The sequence below is a fragment of the Mustela nivalis genome (assembly GCF_964662115.1).
Source record: "Mustela nivalis genome assembly, chromosome: 13".
NCBI lineage: Eukaryota > Metazoa > Chordata > Mammalia > Carnivora > Mustelidae > Mustela > Mustela nivalis.
The window spans coordinates 73,133,338-73,147,135 of NC_139032.1; the positions used below are offsets into that span (position 1 = coordinate 73,133,338).

Here is a 13,798-nt window from a genome sequence, read left to right on the forward strand (position 1 = left end):
GTGCAAAGATGCTTTTAACAAGGACGGTAGTCTTGGTTTAACTCGATTCAAAACCTGTTTCCCAATCTGCAGTGGGGCTGGGCTTCCACTCGGACTGGGGAACTACGCACCTTCCTGGAATGCGGCAGGAAATGCCCAGGTCACCGCTATGAGGTTAGCAGAGTGGCCTCAACCAGGCCTCTCCACTGTACCTTAGTGTTCTTGTCTATAAAATGGGGATAATATCCGTTTACTTCTTCAGGCTCCTTGTGAGTCTTTTCTGCTGTCCGGCAAGGTAGGGGATGGTGGTGCGAATCCTCCAGTAGCAGCATGAGAAGGCAGCATTCTGGCCGCTTCAGGGGACAATGGGGGTAGCAGTGGCTAAGGAGTCAGAAGCCAACCTCTCCTCTGGGCCAGGGAGGGCCACGCTAACTAGGGGAGGGAGTGTAGCTGAATCCTGGGGCCCCTTCACCTGCTGTAGGATAGGGAGAAGAGATGCATCTGATCTGTTCTAGCTGTGTGGAGCTCTAGCCATCCCTCCCCTCCTGGGGGCCTTGGCACCCAGGGCAGAGAGTCCTGGAGCAGAACAAGGGACAGGAAGCCCCACACTGTACTGATTGGGATCCAAAGCATTGCTTGGAGAGCACTTCTAGCTTTGGTTACGAGGTTCTTGCCACACTGACAGCATCACCTGGACAACCCAACCCATGCCTAGTCTGGGTCTGTGCCTTTTCCAGTAAGATAGGAGGTGTCCCGTGATGAGAGCCCACGGCAGTGACGAGGGTTTCATTCGTCAGCCCCTCCTTGCTGTTCCGTTGTGCCCTAGAGAATCAGTCTGGGTCTGTTTGGATAGCATCATGTGTTTGGGTAGAGATTATGATTTTTACTCCTGCTCGTACCAGACTAGTGGATTTACACAATTTTCTGGGTTCTATGAAATCCAGAGGGGACCCCTGACTTTTTTGTTTTTACTTTATGTATCTGTGTGCTGTCCAGTGTGGCAGCCACTAGCCATAGGCAGCTATTTAAGTTTAAATTCAAATTAGTTAAGCAAAAGTTTAAGTCCAGTTCCTCAGTCACGCCAGCCTGCTGCAGGAGTTCAATCAGCGGGTGGGACTGACGCCTCCTGGATTAAGTGCAGATGATGGGACGTTTCCATCAGAGCAGAGAGTCCTGTTGAACAACTGTGAGACTTTCTACTCAATGCTTGAGGAGTGGGTTCGGGGGGAGCTTCAAAGCATCCGGGAGAAAGACAAGTGGCAAACAAAAGCTGCTCTATTACAGGTTTTTTCCTCACATTCTTCACAGGGTAAAACACTTCTCAAAGGAAATACTTACCTCAGAGGAAGGCTTGAGGTTCCCAGCGTTAACCCATTGCAGTAGAAGGTTCCCCCCAAGTGCACTCAACTGCTCAGCCACTTCTCCCTTTTTAGCACGTTGTCAGGGACACAAGGTGGCCCCTGCTTAGCCAAGGAGCCAAAACTCCTTTCCTGCCTGATTCCATACTGTGTGGGAAAAGCCTGAGATTCGAAGCTTTCGCAGCGCTTTGTGACTTCTGAGTTAGCGGGAAGGAAAATTCTTAGCACTTTCAATTTGCCATTCATGCTTCTTCTACTAAAAGGAGAAAAAAGAAACCCTTGATAAGACAGATGCTTTCCTAGACCGTGGATTGCATTCTTTTCTGTCCTACCTAGTGGGGTCTCCGTGGTGGAGCCGGCAGCAGGTGGGGGCAAGGGAGGCACCCGGAGCACAGATTTAGGGAGGCGCTCAGACTCAGGTACCAACCTTACAGGGGTCCGAGAGTGATTATCTCCTTCAATTTTGTGTCCTGGGAGCTTGGCTCGCCTCGCTCAAGCCCTGCCGAGGCTGGCTCTGTTTGAGCTCAGGTACCACTGCCCCTCGCAGGCTCACTGTGTGGTTCTGGGGATTCTGGACTTGTGCATAGATGCACCTTTGCGCTGTGTCTACACCTCTTCCCGTGGTGGAACCCCTCAGGTGCCGGGGCGGGGTATCTCTTTGCTCTTTGGATGCCTGGTCCAGAGCAGGGGGACAGATGCGTGGCTCACAGATCATGGAGCAAATCAGCCCACCAGGATCAACTCTGTGAACCAGAGTCAAGAACTCTCCTGACTTAGACTTTTCCACGAACGGTCCAGAGAACGGCCTGCGCTGTCCCCTGCCAAGCCTCACATTCCAGCACAGCCGAGTCCTCTCATCAGTGTGGCCGCGGTGGTTCTGTTCCCCTATTTGTCCTCACCCAGAGCATCTGTCACCTCCAGCACCAGGCTGAGTTACTGTGCTAGAAAGCTCGGAGGACAGTGCCACCCGTCTTCCACCCCTGCTTCCCCCAGAGTCCATGTCATGTGCCACACGGCAGCTGGACTGTCCTGGGAGCAGGTGGCGGGGCCTGGGTGTGCCATGACCTGGGGAGGAATGGGGCAGAGAAGCAACTGCCTGGGGGCTGGGAGGCTCCTTTGCGAACTCAGTGTGACACGCTTCCCCTCTCTCGTCCCGCAGAGCGTCCTGAAGAAGAGGGACCAAGTGCAAGCGGAGTACGAAGCCAAACTGGAAGCTGTGGCTCTGAGGAAGGAAGACCGCCCCAAGGTCAGGGAGGCTCCCCGGGAGGGCTGGGCCCTCGGGGCTGCAGCCGCAGCTGCCCCGCTGGTGCCAAGTGATGTCTTGTCCCTAGATCCGTGTAGCTCAGGTGGTCAGGCCCAGCTGAGCTGTGTTTGTGCTGTGACTGTCCTCCATTTGTTCTCTTTGATGTCGTTTTTCTGGAACTTTATAACATGTACGTGGGGTTTTCTGCTGTTTCCTCAGGGTTGGGTTGGTTGGTTTTTTGTTTTTTGGGGTTTTTGTTTGTTTGGTTTTTTTCTGGTTTTGTTTTGACTTTCAGCTTTGCCATGCAGGGACAGTTCCTCACTCTGTAAAATGGGGTTGAGGAGAAAGGGGGAAGAACAGTCTAGATCACTGTTCTCAGAAGTGTGGTCTGCTGACTCATCCACGGTTACCGACCCATGACAAGAAAGGTGTAGAAGCTGAGGGTCAGCGGTTTGATAGCAGGTTGATAGTTGTTGAACCCGCAGCGGGAGTGTTGTCCAACTAGCTCATGTGGAGCGAACTGCTTACGAGTCACACATAGTAGATCTACGACTTTGTCATACTGGGGGAGAAAAGCTAACAGATAGTGGTCCTTTCCCACAGTCTAAGAAGCACTGACTGAGTGTATTTAAGGGCTCTGGGTCCAGACAAAGGATCCTGAGGTAAACACACACATCCCTTGTGTTGCCCTCTGCCATTTGTTGCCTTTTTCTTCCTGGGATAAAACAAGAGAAAAACAAGATTAATAACAGCCAGCATTCAGGTTGGGCATGAAACTGTTGACAGTATCTCACTGATTCCGTACAACAGTCATGCACTTTGAGAGATGAGCAAACCACGGCCCAAGATCTCGAAGTTAGTAAATGTTGCAGCTTCTGACTTCAGAACAGTGCCCCTGTGTTACTGTGCTCCTTTTTGGGTAGTCTTTGGAAAACTTGTATTTGGAAGGTGTAACTGGAAGGTGTGTTTGTTTTCAGAGAAGAGGTGGGGGGAGGGAATGTTATTGAAAAGATTTAAAAAAAGAAAGCTTAATCGCAGGGGTGCACGGTTCAGAGAAATGGACTGGCAGCAGAACAGTTTGTCTCCCTCTGCTTGGTTCCGGCTGCTGATACAGCTGTGCTGAGACACACCTGGCAAGGAACCAGCTTTGGAAATTTGTAACCCACACCTCAAAAATGGCACACCTTGACTCCATATAGTGTGTGTGTGTGTGTGTGTGTGTGTGTGTGTGTCACACTCACACACATAGATACTGCCTCCCATGTTCACCACAATAGCCATCTGTGGCCCAGGGGGAAGGCATTGTTCTTTCCCCATTTCGTGGGTGGGGAATGAGCCACAGAGCAGCTGGGTAAATTGCCTAGCTCTGTGGGTACCCAGGGTCTTTACCCAGTGTGCAGCAGGCCTATAATCCACGTTTGTTGCACTGGTTCATGTGTCACCCATAGTGACCTACACGACAGTGAAGGTACAGCTGATGGAGAGTCAGGTGATAGGGACAGGGACTCTTGTCACTGACCTGGTGCGTGCCACCGTGATATGGCCAGAAGGCCAGGCACCTCTCATCCGTTCCTCTCACCACAGGTTGGCCTGCTTCTGTCCTGTCCCATGGGGACCAGCCACACCCTGTCCTCCAGCTGCCTGTTCCCTCGACTAGTTCTGAGCCATTCCTGGGATATTCTGGAACACTTTGCCATTTAAAGGGATGACATGAAATACTGTGTTTGTATATTTTGAACTTTCTTTCTTTTTTAGTAGGCTTCATGCTGGGCTTGAACTCATGCCCTTAAGATTAAGAGTCGGATGCTTAAGCCACCAAGCCACCGATGCACCCTATGAAATTTCATTCTAACAATTTCGCTTTCCGACATAGATAACAAGTCACTTTTCCTGGTGAGGGAGGAAGGGAGAGACAGCAAGTTCTGCAGCTGACCTAGTTGGGGAGATGAAGATCTTGTATTTAAAAGGTGTTGCAGGCACCTGGGTGGCTCAGTGGGTTAAGCCTCTGCTTTTGGCTCAGGTCATGATCCCAGGGTCCTGGGTTCAAGCCCCGCATCGGGCTCTCTGCTCAGCAAGGACCCTGCTTCCTCCTCTGTCTCTGCCTGCCTCTCTGCCTACTTGTGACCTCTGACTGTCTCTCTGACAAATAGATAAATAAAATCTTTTTTAAAAATTTTAAATAAATAAAAGATGTTCCGTCAGCATTCATCCCTGCTCAGCACCGAATACAAGCTTTCTCGGAGGCTGGTTTGTCATTTAATATGTGTTCTGCTCTGTACAGAACAGTTCCTTTGTAAAGACAGGAGCTGAAGGTTATGACTAATAGGCCAAGTGGAATGCGGACTGTGCCGTGGCGTGCTGGCTGCCTAAGGTCGCACCACCTGGGAGCAGATGGAGCCGAGGCAGCAGTGGTTTCTGGCTCCCACGTTACACCCAGCCAAGCTGCTGGGCTCCTGCCTCGTTGCTGTATGCTCCCTGCCGGCCTGGGTGACCCCGTGGGTGTTGAAATCTTCTTGCTGCTGCTGTTTCCACCTTCCTAAAGCATCACCCATAAGATACCCTCCCTTGACCACAGGAGTTCTTAGAAGAGGGGGAAGGGTTTCTTCCCAGCCAGGGAGACTAACCAGGACGTCTGAACATGCTTACATTCTCTCAGCACACTGTGGGGAGGCAGTCTTGGTCTTCCAGCTCTCTGGTGGGGTGCTGAGCCACGCCCATGTTAATTTTGCCCGTAGTTAGATGGTGGTAATTAACCAAACGGGCTCTCAGTTGCTGGTGCACCAGTGAGTGTTATCTCCTGGTGGGAGCAGCAGAAATTGTGCCACCAGTTTTGAATCTGGGACAGCAACTACGTTGGGGGGCAGCGGAGGGCTCCGTTGGTGGCCTTCCCCAGTGAGTAAGGGTTTGGTTGAAAGAGAGAGGATTTAGACCTAGACAGCCCTGGGTTCAAATCCCAGCTCTGTCCTCCAGCCTGGACTGGTTTGCTCATTAGGCCTTGTAGGCTTCCTCCTGTGAAGGTCAGCATAGTGTCTGATGTAGAAACAGGCTCCGTGGAGGGGCCTCGGCTTCCCATTCCAGCTCCGCCTGTCTCCAGGAGGAATGCTGACTGCGAACTTTGTTTTTTCCTGGTCTGTTGCCCTTATGGCTTTTTTTTTTTTTTTTTTTTAATTTTTGCTTAATTCTTTTTTTTTTTTTTTTCTTTTCACTGTATTGTTTGGGCATGATGACCTTGTGTTCTAAAGTTTCCCCTTCCCAGCCCTCCCGAATGCCTGTCCTCCACTGCAGCCCATCAGCAGGTGAATGTTTGCTGCGTTTTGTTGTTTTGTCTGGTTTTGAGCTCTGCTGAGAGCTGCTATTGGCAAGAGAAGGCAGGGCATCAGGAAGTGGGTCAGCACGGATTCTTACCCCAAAGACCCAGTGGGCCCTGCTGTCCATGACGAGAGCAGGAACAAGACTGCTCACAGGTTCGATGGGGCACCCGGGTGGCTCAGTTGCTGAAGCGGCTGCCTTCGGCTCAGGTCGTGATCCCAGGGTCCTGGGATGGAGCCCCAGGTCAGGCTCCCTGCTCAGCAGAGACCCTGCTTCTCCCTCTCCCTCTACTTGTTGCTCTCTTTCTGTCAAAGAAATAAAATTTCTAAAAAAAAAAAAAAAAAAAAAAAAGATTGCTCACAGGTTGGTCCCAGGGATGCCGGGAAGGAAAGGATTCTTACCTGAAGACGGGCGGTTTTCACAGGGCTCTGGGCACGTTGACAACATCTGAGGGTCTTAGCAAGCCTAGGGGCTTGCCTTGTTTTGAGGCTGAAGTCTTGCAGAGTTGCTCTAAAGAGAGAGGGAAAGTTGGTTTCTGTGAAGCCGGGAAGTGGTATCAGAATCCGATCACTTCTCCAAAACCCGGCAGAAAGAAGTGGCCTTGTGGGTCTCCACAGCCCGCTCTATGAATTTCACACCAGAGAGGCCGTGTGAGGAGGAAGGAGAGGTGTCCTGTGGCCCCCGCTGCTGACGGTGGCGAGGCCATGTGCAGGGATGGGCCGAGAGGATCACAGAATTCAAAGTTTTGCTTTGTTTTTAGGGTTGAGAAAAGTCAGCAGAGCCTGAGGGGGTTTCTTCTCCGGTGAGGGGACCTTCGGATTATGCGGACTTGGCTTGTCTCTTTGAACTTTGAGGTCAGAGCAGTGACAGGCATTTAGTGGGCTGCCTTACGTTGCGCTGGTCAGGGCCCCAGACTCATGTAAATCTTCACATGTGAACCCCCCCCCCCCCCCGGAATCCAGAGCGGGTATCAGAGCTGTTACTAGACACAATGAGGAATTGCATTTAAAACTGGCTGGGAGCTCACACACTAACCTGAACAGTAAGAGTAAACCATGGAGGGAAGTTGCACATTTTACTCCATTCTGTGACGGGCTCTTTTCAGTGCTAATCTATTTGTGTGATTCCAGAAAGAACAAAGGAGGGGTGCCAAGGGAGAATACAAAAATCTTACAGTTATCTTCAAACAATAAAAAGAAGTGGAGGGGTTGGGGAAGCATGCTGTTTTAAGCCCTGACCCATAAGTGGCCTTGTCGTAGGTCTGGCAGGTGAAGAAGCTGCTGGAAACACGTAGTGTTGTCTTGGAGGTGAGAAGGTGCGTCACGTGGAAAAGGGTAGGAGCAGAGAACAGTATGTACTGAGCTGTTGCTTCCTTGACTGAGCAGAGGTAGGGAAGGGGTCTGGAACTCGGGGTCGCTTGCACACACCTTGAAGACCATGGACCTTGCAGAGCTCTTTGAACCCCCAGCATAGTGACCGTGCTGGGCTGGGGAATGTGGCCGGGAGCAAGAACTCTCGTTCTAAAGCGAGATGGGGGCAAGGAGACTTCTTCATGTGGAGCTTCTACAGACCCGAGAGTTTTGTGAAGTCATCTGTCATTTTCAGACACGTCAGATGAGTGAAGAGAGACGTGCCTGATGTCTCCCCATTCTCTCCACGGTGGCTGCCATCCTAGCCTGGGGTAGAAAGCCAGCGGTCACATCAGCCAAGAAATGGCAGGACCCTGTCACCTTCCTTATGTTGTTCCTGCAACACCTTCTATAATGTCCTTATTCGCATTGTACAGATGAGGCGTCCGGGCTCAGGGGAATTACGCAGTATACGTGACAAAGCTAACAAGGCGTGGAACTGGACTTGGTTCTTGGATGTGTCTGGTTCCAATGTTAGAACCCTTCATCCCCACTCTAGGGCTCCCAGCAAGCCTTGCTCCATTGAGGTAGAGGTTCCGGCTATTGTAAGTGTGTGTAGATTGAACTAGTGGGGCTGGGGGAGAGAATTAGACCTTCTCTTGGGTCTTCATCTCTGTGTCTCTGAGCTCCTTCCAGTCATCAGGGAGGTGAGCTCATGGCTCCTCTATTCTCAGTGCGCCTGTCCTCTGCCTGGCTTGAGCACTCACTTCTTCCTCCTTACCGGCCCTTCTCTGAAATTTGTTTCTGTGTGTGTGTGTGTGTGTGTGTGTATGTGTGTTTAAAGCATTCTTTCAGGGTACCAGTACCTTCCTATTTGCCCAGTTCAGTAGCCTCTTATTGATTTTTAACCCTGTCTCAGTGTTTTCTCAACTTTTTTTCATCTCTGACTCACGTAGAAAATGAAAATATTTGTATAGTACACCTGGATAGACAGGACAGATTGCTTGAAATGAGGTGACCAGCTGGGGATCGATACTGTTTATTCACACAGCACCAGTGAGGAAGCTCTGCCCCCACCTTTCCCTCAGCACACATGGCTGAGAAGACTACCATCTTGAACTGGTTTTGTCATTGGTCCTGAGACCTGTCCCATACAGCCAGAACCTTCTCTCTTCCCCCAAGCCTTGGGATCATGTCTGCCTTATATAATATTTAGGGACTTTATTAACCTACTGTCATCAAGGGAGCAGATAATGTGATAACTCCAGCCTAACTCCAAGAAAGAAATTTAGGTATTTATATTGTAGGGCCTAGGAATGCCTGGTACATGGCAGAGCTCATTTTTTAGATGAGTGTTGAATGAATTTGCTTCCCACCCTGCTCCCCAACACACAAAAATGCTTAAGCTCATCCCACATTACCCTTCTCCCATCGCTCCAACAACCCATATTCTGTAATGGAAATTCTCATGAGAGAGAAGGGAGCCATTGTGGAAAATACAACCTTGTCTCTATTTAGAAATGTTGTCTTTTGAGGGCCCACCTGGTGGGTGTCTTATGATAAGCGATAGCCTAGCATTGAGTAATTCTATCTCAACATCCTTCAGACACAAGATACCACAACTCTAATGACACCTCGGTCAAAAAATTAAAACATTGAGCTGAGCGAAGCTGGATGTTCCTGGTCAGTGAACCAATTGTCACAAGGACACTATCCAGAAAGAGACAAAAGTGAGAAGAATGCCAGTCACCTTCCTCTTCATTAAGTTGGGAATCTTCAGCTGGTCTCTTTGGAAGGCTCATCCCAATTCCCACTTCCTCTTCATCTCTTCCTTTTAGCCCTTCCCCCTCTCCTCCTCCTAACCCCTAATCTCTCCTCCTCCTAATCCACGTGTTTCTGTGGCTCCGCCTACCCTGCCTTACTTCCTGCTTCTGTGCTCATCTTTCTGAGTCACCTCTGCTGATCCCTGTACTAACCCTACACGTTTAGGCTTCTCCATGAATTCTAACCTTCAACCACCACCCCCAACCTCCTCTGTGATTTCCCCATATATTAAAAAATTTTGAATCATGGCAGAACACACATAAACAAAATTACCACCTTCACTGTTCTTCAGCTTACAGTTCAGTAGTGTTAAGTAAATCCACAGTGTTGTGCAATGGAGCTCCAAAACTCTTTTCATCTTGGGGAACTGAGACTGTAACCGTGAAACACATCCCCATTTCCTCTCTCCCAGGCCCCTGGCAACCACTGTTGTGCTTTCTGTCTCTGTAGGTCTGACTACTACCTCTTAGAAGTAGAGTCATATAATATTTGTCTTTTGGTAACTGCCTTATTTCGCTTAGCCTGATGTCCTCAAGGTTCATCTGTGTTGTAGCTTGTGTCAGCATTTCCTTCCTCTTGAAGGCTGAATTACACCCCACCGTTGTACATACCCCGTTTTGTTTACCCGTCCATCCGTGGACAGACACTTGAGTCGCTTCTGCTGTTGTTGTCATTTTGTTGTTGTTGTCCTCGTCACTGTTGGTAGCCATCTTAATGGATGTGCAGTGGTTCTCACTGGGGTTTTGAATTGTATTTCCCTAGTGATTGGTGACAGGGAGCACCTTTTCCTATGCCCACTGGCCATTCATAGATCTTCTCTGCATAAACGTCTATTCACATCCTTTACTTATATTAAATCAGGTTGCTGTTGAGTTGTCTCTGTCTCTTCTGTGGAGGGGGGGCTCCCCCTTCCCATGGCTGTAGCAGGCCCCTTTCTCTGGTCTGTGCACCCGACCTTTATCCTGAGCCCTCCAATGTGCTGCTGCCCCTCTGGCCACCCAGACTACAGACTTCAGGCTCCCCTCTGACTTCCTGTATCTTATTTCTCACATGCAGCTGTCAGGACTGTCTCCACCAGCCTGGCCTGATCTGTCCTCTACCTCATGCTGTTAGAGCCACCACGCCGGTTCCACGGTGCCCGGGTGATCTCATGCCAATATATTTTGGTTTTGACTCATCTCTGATCTCTGGTGAAATCTCAGGGTGAGGTAGCCTGGGTGAAGAGTGGTGGAAAGCTTGAACGAATGTATTTAATAGTATTTTATATTTGGGGGGGAAAATACTTTTTATATGACATGGAGTGAAGTTCATAACATTTGCTCTTGACTGGGGTGTGCTGTGCACGTGGCAGATTATCTTTTCTGAGCAGCAATTTATAATATTGACGCTGATCGAAATGTTGAAATATTTGTGGAGCATTTAATCTATGCCAGACACTAAATATTTTATATATAATATCTTGTTTAGCCTCATAACAACCTTAGGAGGTGGTTGGTGTTATCCAGAAATGGAAGCTGCGGCTGGAGAGGCCCCAGGTCACCCATCGAGGTGGTTGTAGATGTGGTATTTCAACTCTGGAAATCTGGCTCTAGAGCTTTCTGTATAGTTATAGGAAGCACAAGGCTTTTCTAATTTCCCAAAGGGGAGCACATGTTAAGTGGAACTGAGAAAACCTGGACTCAGGAACCCAGGTTTCTCATCTCCTTACTGTCTCCCTCTGCCCCCTGCCATCTTGCTGGCCGGGGTTCTCTGTCTGTCCTCCGTGGGCACTGTGGCCTGTGAGGATTCCTGAGGTGGGTCCAGATACAGCCTCTCCTCTCTCACTTGCATGTGCTGTCACTCCAGAGAGCCCTCCCCCTATCGGTTGCCTCAGTGGTGTTTCTTTTATTTTTTTTTTAAAGATGTATTTATTTGAGAGCATAAGAGCACGTGTGCAAGAGCAGGGGGAGGGGCAGAAGGAGAGAGAGAACCTCAAGCAGACTCTCTGCTCAGCACGGAGCCCACCCAGGCCTTGATCTCACAACCCTGAGATCACAACTTGAGCTGAAATCAAGAGTCAGACACCCACCTGACCGAGCCACTCAGGCACCGCGGCCTGAGTGGTCTTTCTTCAGGAGGCGCGATCCCTCCTCCAAGCTGGACTCGCCCTCCAGCTTCCCCCCGCCACGTGCTTACCACCGGGCTCAGAGTGAGGCGAGAGTACCGGTACCCTCTCCTCAGAGCGCGCAGCCCTGCTCACTTCTTCCCAGCTAGACTGTCGGCAGCAGCCTGAGATAAGACCGGCCGCCTGACCCCGAAGCCCCGCGGTCTCCCTCTGTGCCAAGCACAGACTGCGGTGTGAAGATCATGGGTTACCGATGTTTCCCCAGTGGAGGCTCCGGCCATCATAAAATCCAGGACTGTGGTTTTGACTCTTCATTTCTGTGGGTCCCCCAGAGTTCCCGTCTTCAGAACAGACCCAGGACCTAGACCCTTTGGATCACAGGCCCTGGCCTTCCTCTTCTCCCTGGGCCTTGATGCAGTTCTCTTTTCAGAGCTTTGCTTTTCCTGCTGGCCACAGCGCTTGTGTTAAGCAAAAGGGAAGTTGCTCCAGGGAACTTGCACCCGGTGCTAAAATGAGCAGCGGCTGGGAGAGGAGTAAGGGAGCTGGACGGTGTCTGCTGGGGAGTGAGGCCCAGAGACACCGGCTCGCTGGGCCTCCACGGAGGCTGGTTCCCTGCATGTTTGTGGGGAAGGCTCTGGAGGGGCGGGGGCGGGTGGCGCTGCACCGGTTCTTCAGTTTCCCCTGAGTTGGACAACAGCGATGGGTGAGGCAGCGGGGGAAGGCAGAAGTGACTGCGGTCAGGACGTCAGAAGAAAAAGTCAGGTCCTCTTTCTTCTTCCAGAGGCTAGGTGCTTTGGAAAAGGCTTTTCTCCCTCTTTGAAGGAAAGTTCCTTTTTAAAAAATTGCCCGGGATGCCTCCCTCTGGCTTTCTGTCCAGCTCCTCCTGCCTCACCCAATTTCAGACCCCGTGCCAGGCCTGTGACGCCCCAGCCCCAGGCTGCTCACTTCCCTTGCTCTGCATCCTGCAGCCGTCTGCATAGGACCTGGGGGGCCCTTGGCACTTCTGGAAGCCCCAAACGTGTCGGGCTCCCACAGCCTTGGCCCTCCCTTTATTGACTTCTCTGGGTCCTCCCCTTACCCATGAGGCCTGGGGAGAGAACTTCCCTGGTGGGTAGAGATTGACCCCTGATGGCAACCCATGGCTTGAAGCCATTTGTGATCATAGATGCTGGCACTCAGAACACTCAAGTCCTCATTTGTTGTCACGAAGCACCTGGCATGTGGGTGTTTGACCCAGTTTTAGGCTCGTCCACCCCTGGGGCACCTGCAGGGCCCTATGGAGCTCTTGAGTGAGGAGAGGGGCCAGCTTTGTGCTCTGGGGACCCGGGTAAGCCATAAGGTCCTCTGACTGTGACAGAGTTCCATTTTTGAGAAAGTCTTCTAAACTTCTTTAGGAAAACCTTGAGGGGCACTTGGATGGGTTAGTTGGTGAAGCATCTGCCTTCGGCTCAGGTCATGATCTCAGGGTCCTGGGATCAAGCTCCATGTCAGACTCCTTGCTCAGCGGGGAGTCTGCTTCTCCCTCTGCCCAGTACTCCCCCTGCTTCTTCTGCTCTCTCTCTCACTCTCTCTGTGTCAAATAAATAAAATCTTAAAAAGAAGGGAAAAACTTGAAATAGCCCACTGTATTTTTCTTCATCTTCGTATTTCAGATTCTTTTGACACACGTAAATGATTTTCCTTCCATTTCCTCAGAATTCCCTAACCTAAACTCATGATTTTTGATTATCTGCAACCTGGGGTTGCGTAAATCAGTCTCAAGTTGATTTGTGATGTGGGGTTCAGAGGAAGAAGTGGGCTGATAGTCTTATGTGTGTAGTTAATTGTGTGATTAATGATGGTAGCTGTTATCAAATGTCACAGGTGATGGAGTAGTTCCTGTGATGTGGGGAAACCTTTTCTGGTTTCACTTATCGGACTGAGGAGAATGGCAGGGGCAGTGCCAAATGCTACTGTATGTTTGCAGAATTTACACACATTTTTACATACAGATGGGGAAAAAGGAGGAACCAAACGTCTGTGACTCTGAAGTGCAGGGTTTCCTCTCCCTGTTTCTAAATAGGGGGGTGTTTCCCCCATGAGTCTCCGTTGTGCTTGGGTGGGTTTGGAGAGTTGGGTCAGGATAGCACTTTTAGTCCTGAAAACCCAAGGCCCTTCCTTCAGTTAAATGCCCCCCCGTGGAGGGGCTGTGTTCACAGCGTTGCATGTAGGGATTTGGCCTTTCACAAGGGAGCTTGAGGAATGGGGTCGCCAGTTCCACATCCTGAGTCCCCCTTTCCACTTCCCCCTCCCAGGTGCCTGCGGACGTTGAGAAATGTCAGGACCGGATGGAGTGTTTCAATGCAGACCTGAAAGCCGACATGGAGAGATGGCAGAACAACAAGAGGCAGGACTTCCGGCAGCTGCTCATGGGAATGGCAGACAAGAACATCCAGTATTATGAGAAGGTACAGAGCGTGCCGGCAAGACCCCAGGCCTCCCGTGGAGGAAGCCCTCGGAGTAGCCGGAGCCTTTTGCGAGGGCCAGCCAGCCCCACCTGCTTCCCTGATTTTGTGTGTCTGGTCTTAGTGACCACCCGCTCACTGTGCAGGTCACGTTGCGGGGGAGGCTGCCCCCGCTGTGCAAGTTGGGG

The 13,798-nt window shown here is 50.7% G+C and overlaps 1 protein-coding gene across 2 annotated transcripts in view; it reads left to right on the forward strand.

The window, feature by feature from the left end:
• The window catches only part of SNX30 (sorting nexin family member 30), a 107,029-nt gene that overhangs the window by 84,002 nt on the left and 9,229 nt on the right, over positions 1–13,798 (forward strand). For both annotated transcript variants that reach the window (XM_082696946.1, XM_082696947.1), the window contains exons 7-8: positions 2,497–2,583; positions 13,461–13,613. In XM_082696946.1, the coding sequence (XP_082553072.1) occupies positions 2,497–2,583; positions 13,461–13,613 (240 nt within the window). The remainder of the gene's footprint in view (positions 1–2,496; positions 2,584–13,460; positions 13,614–13,798) is intronic.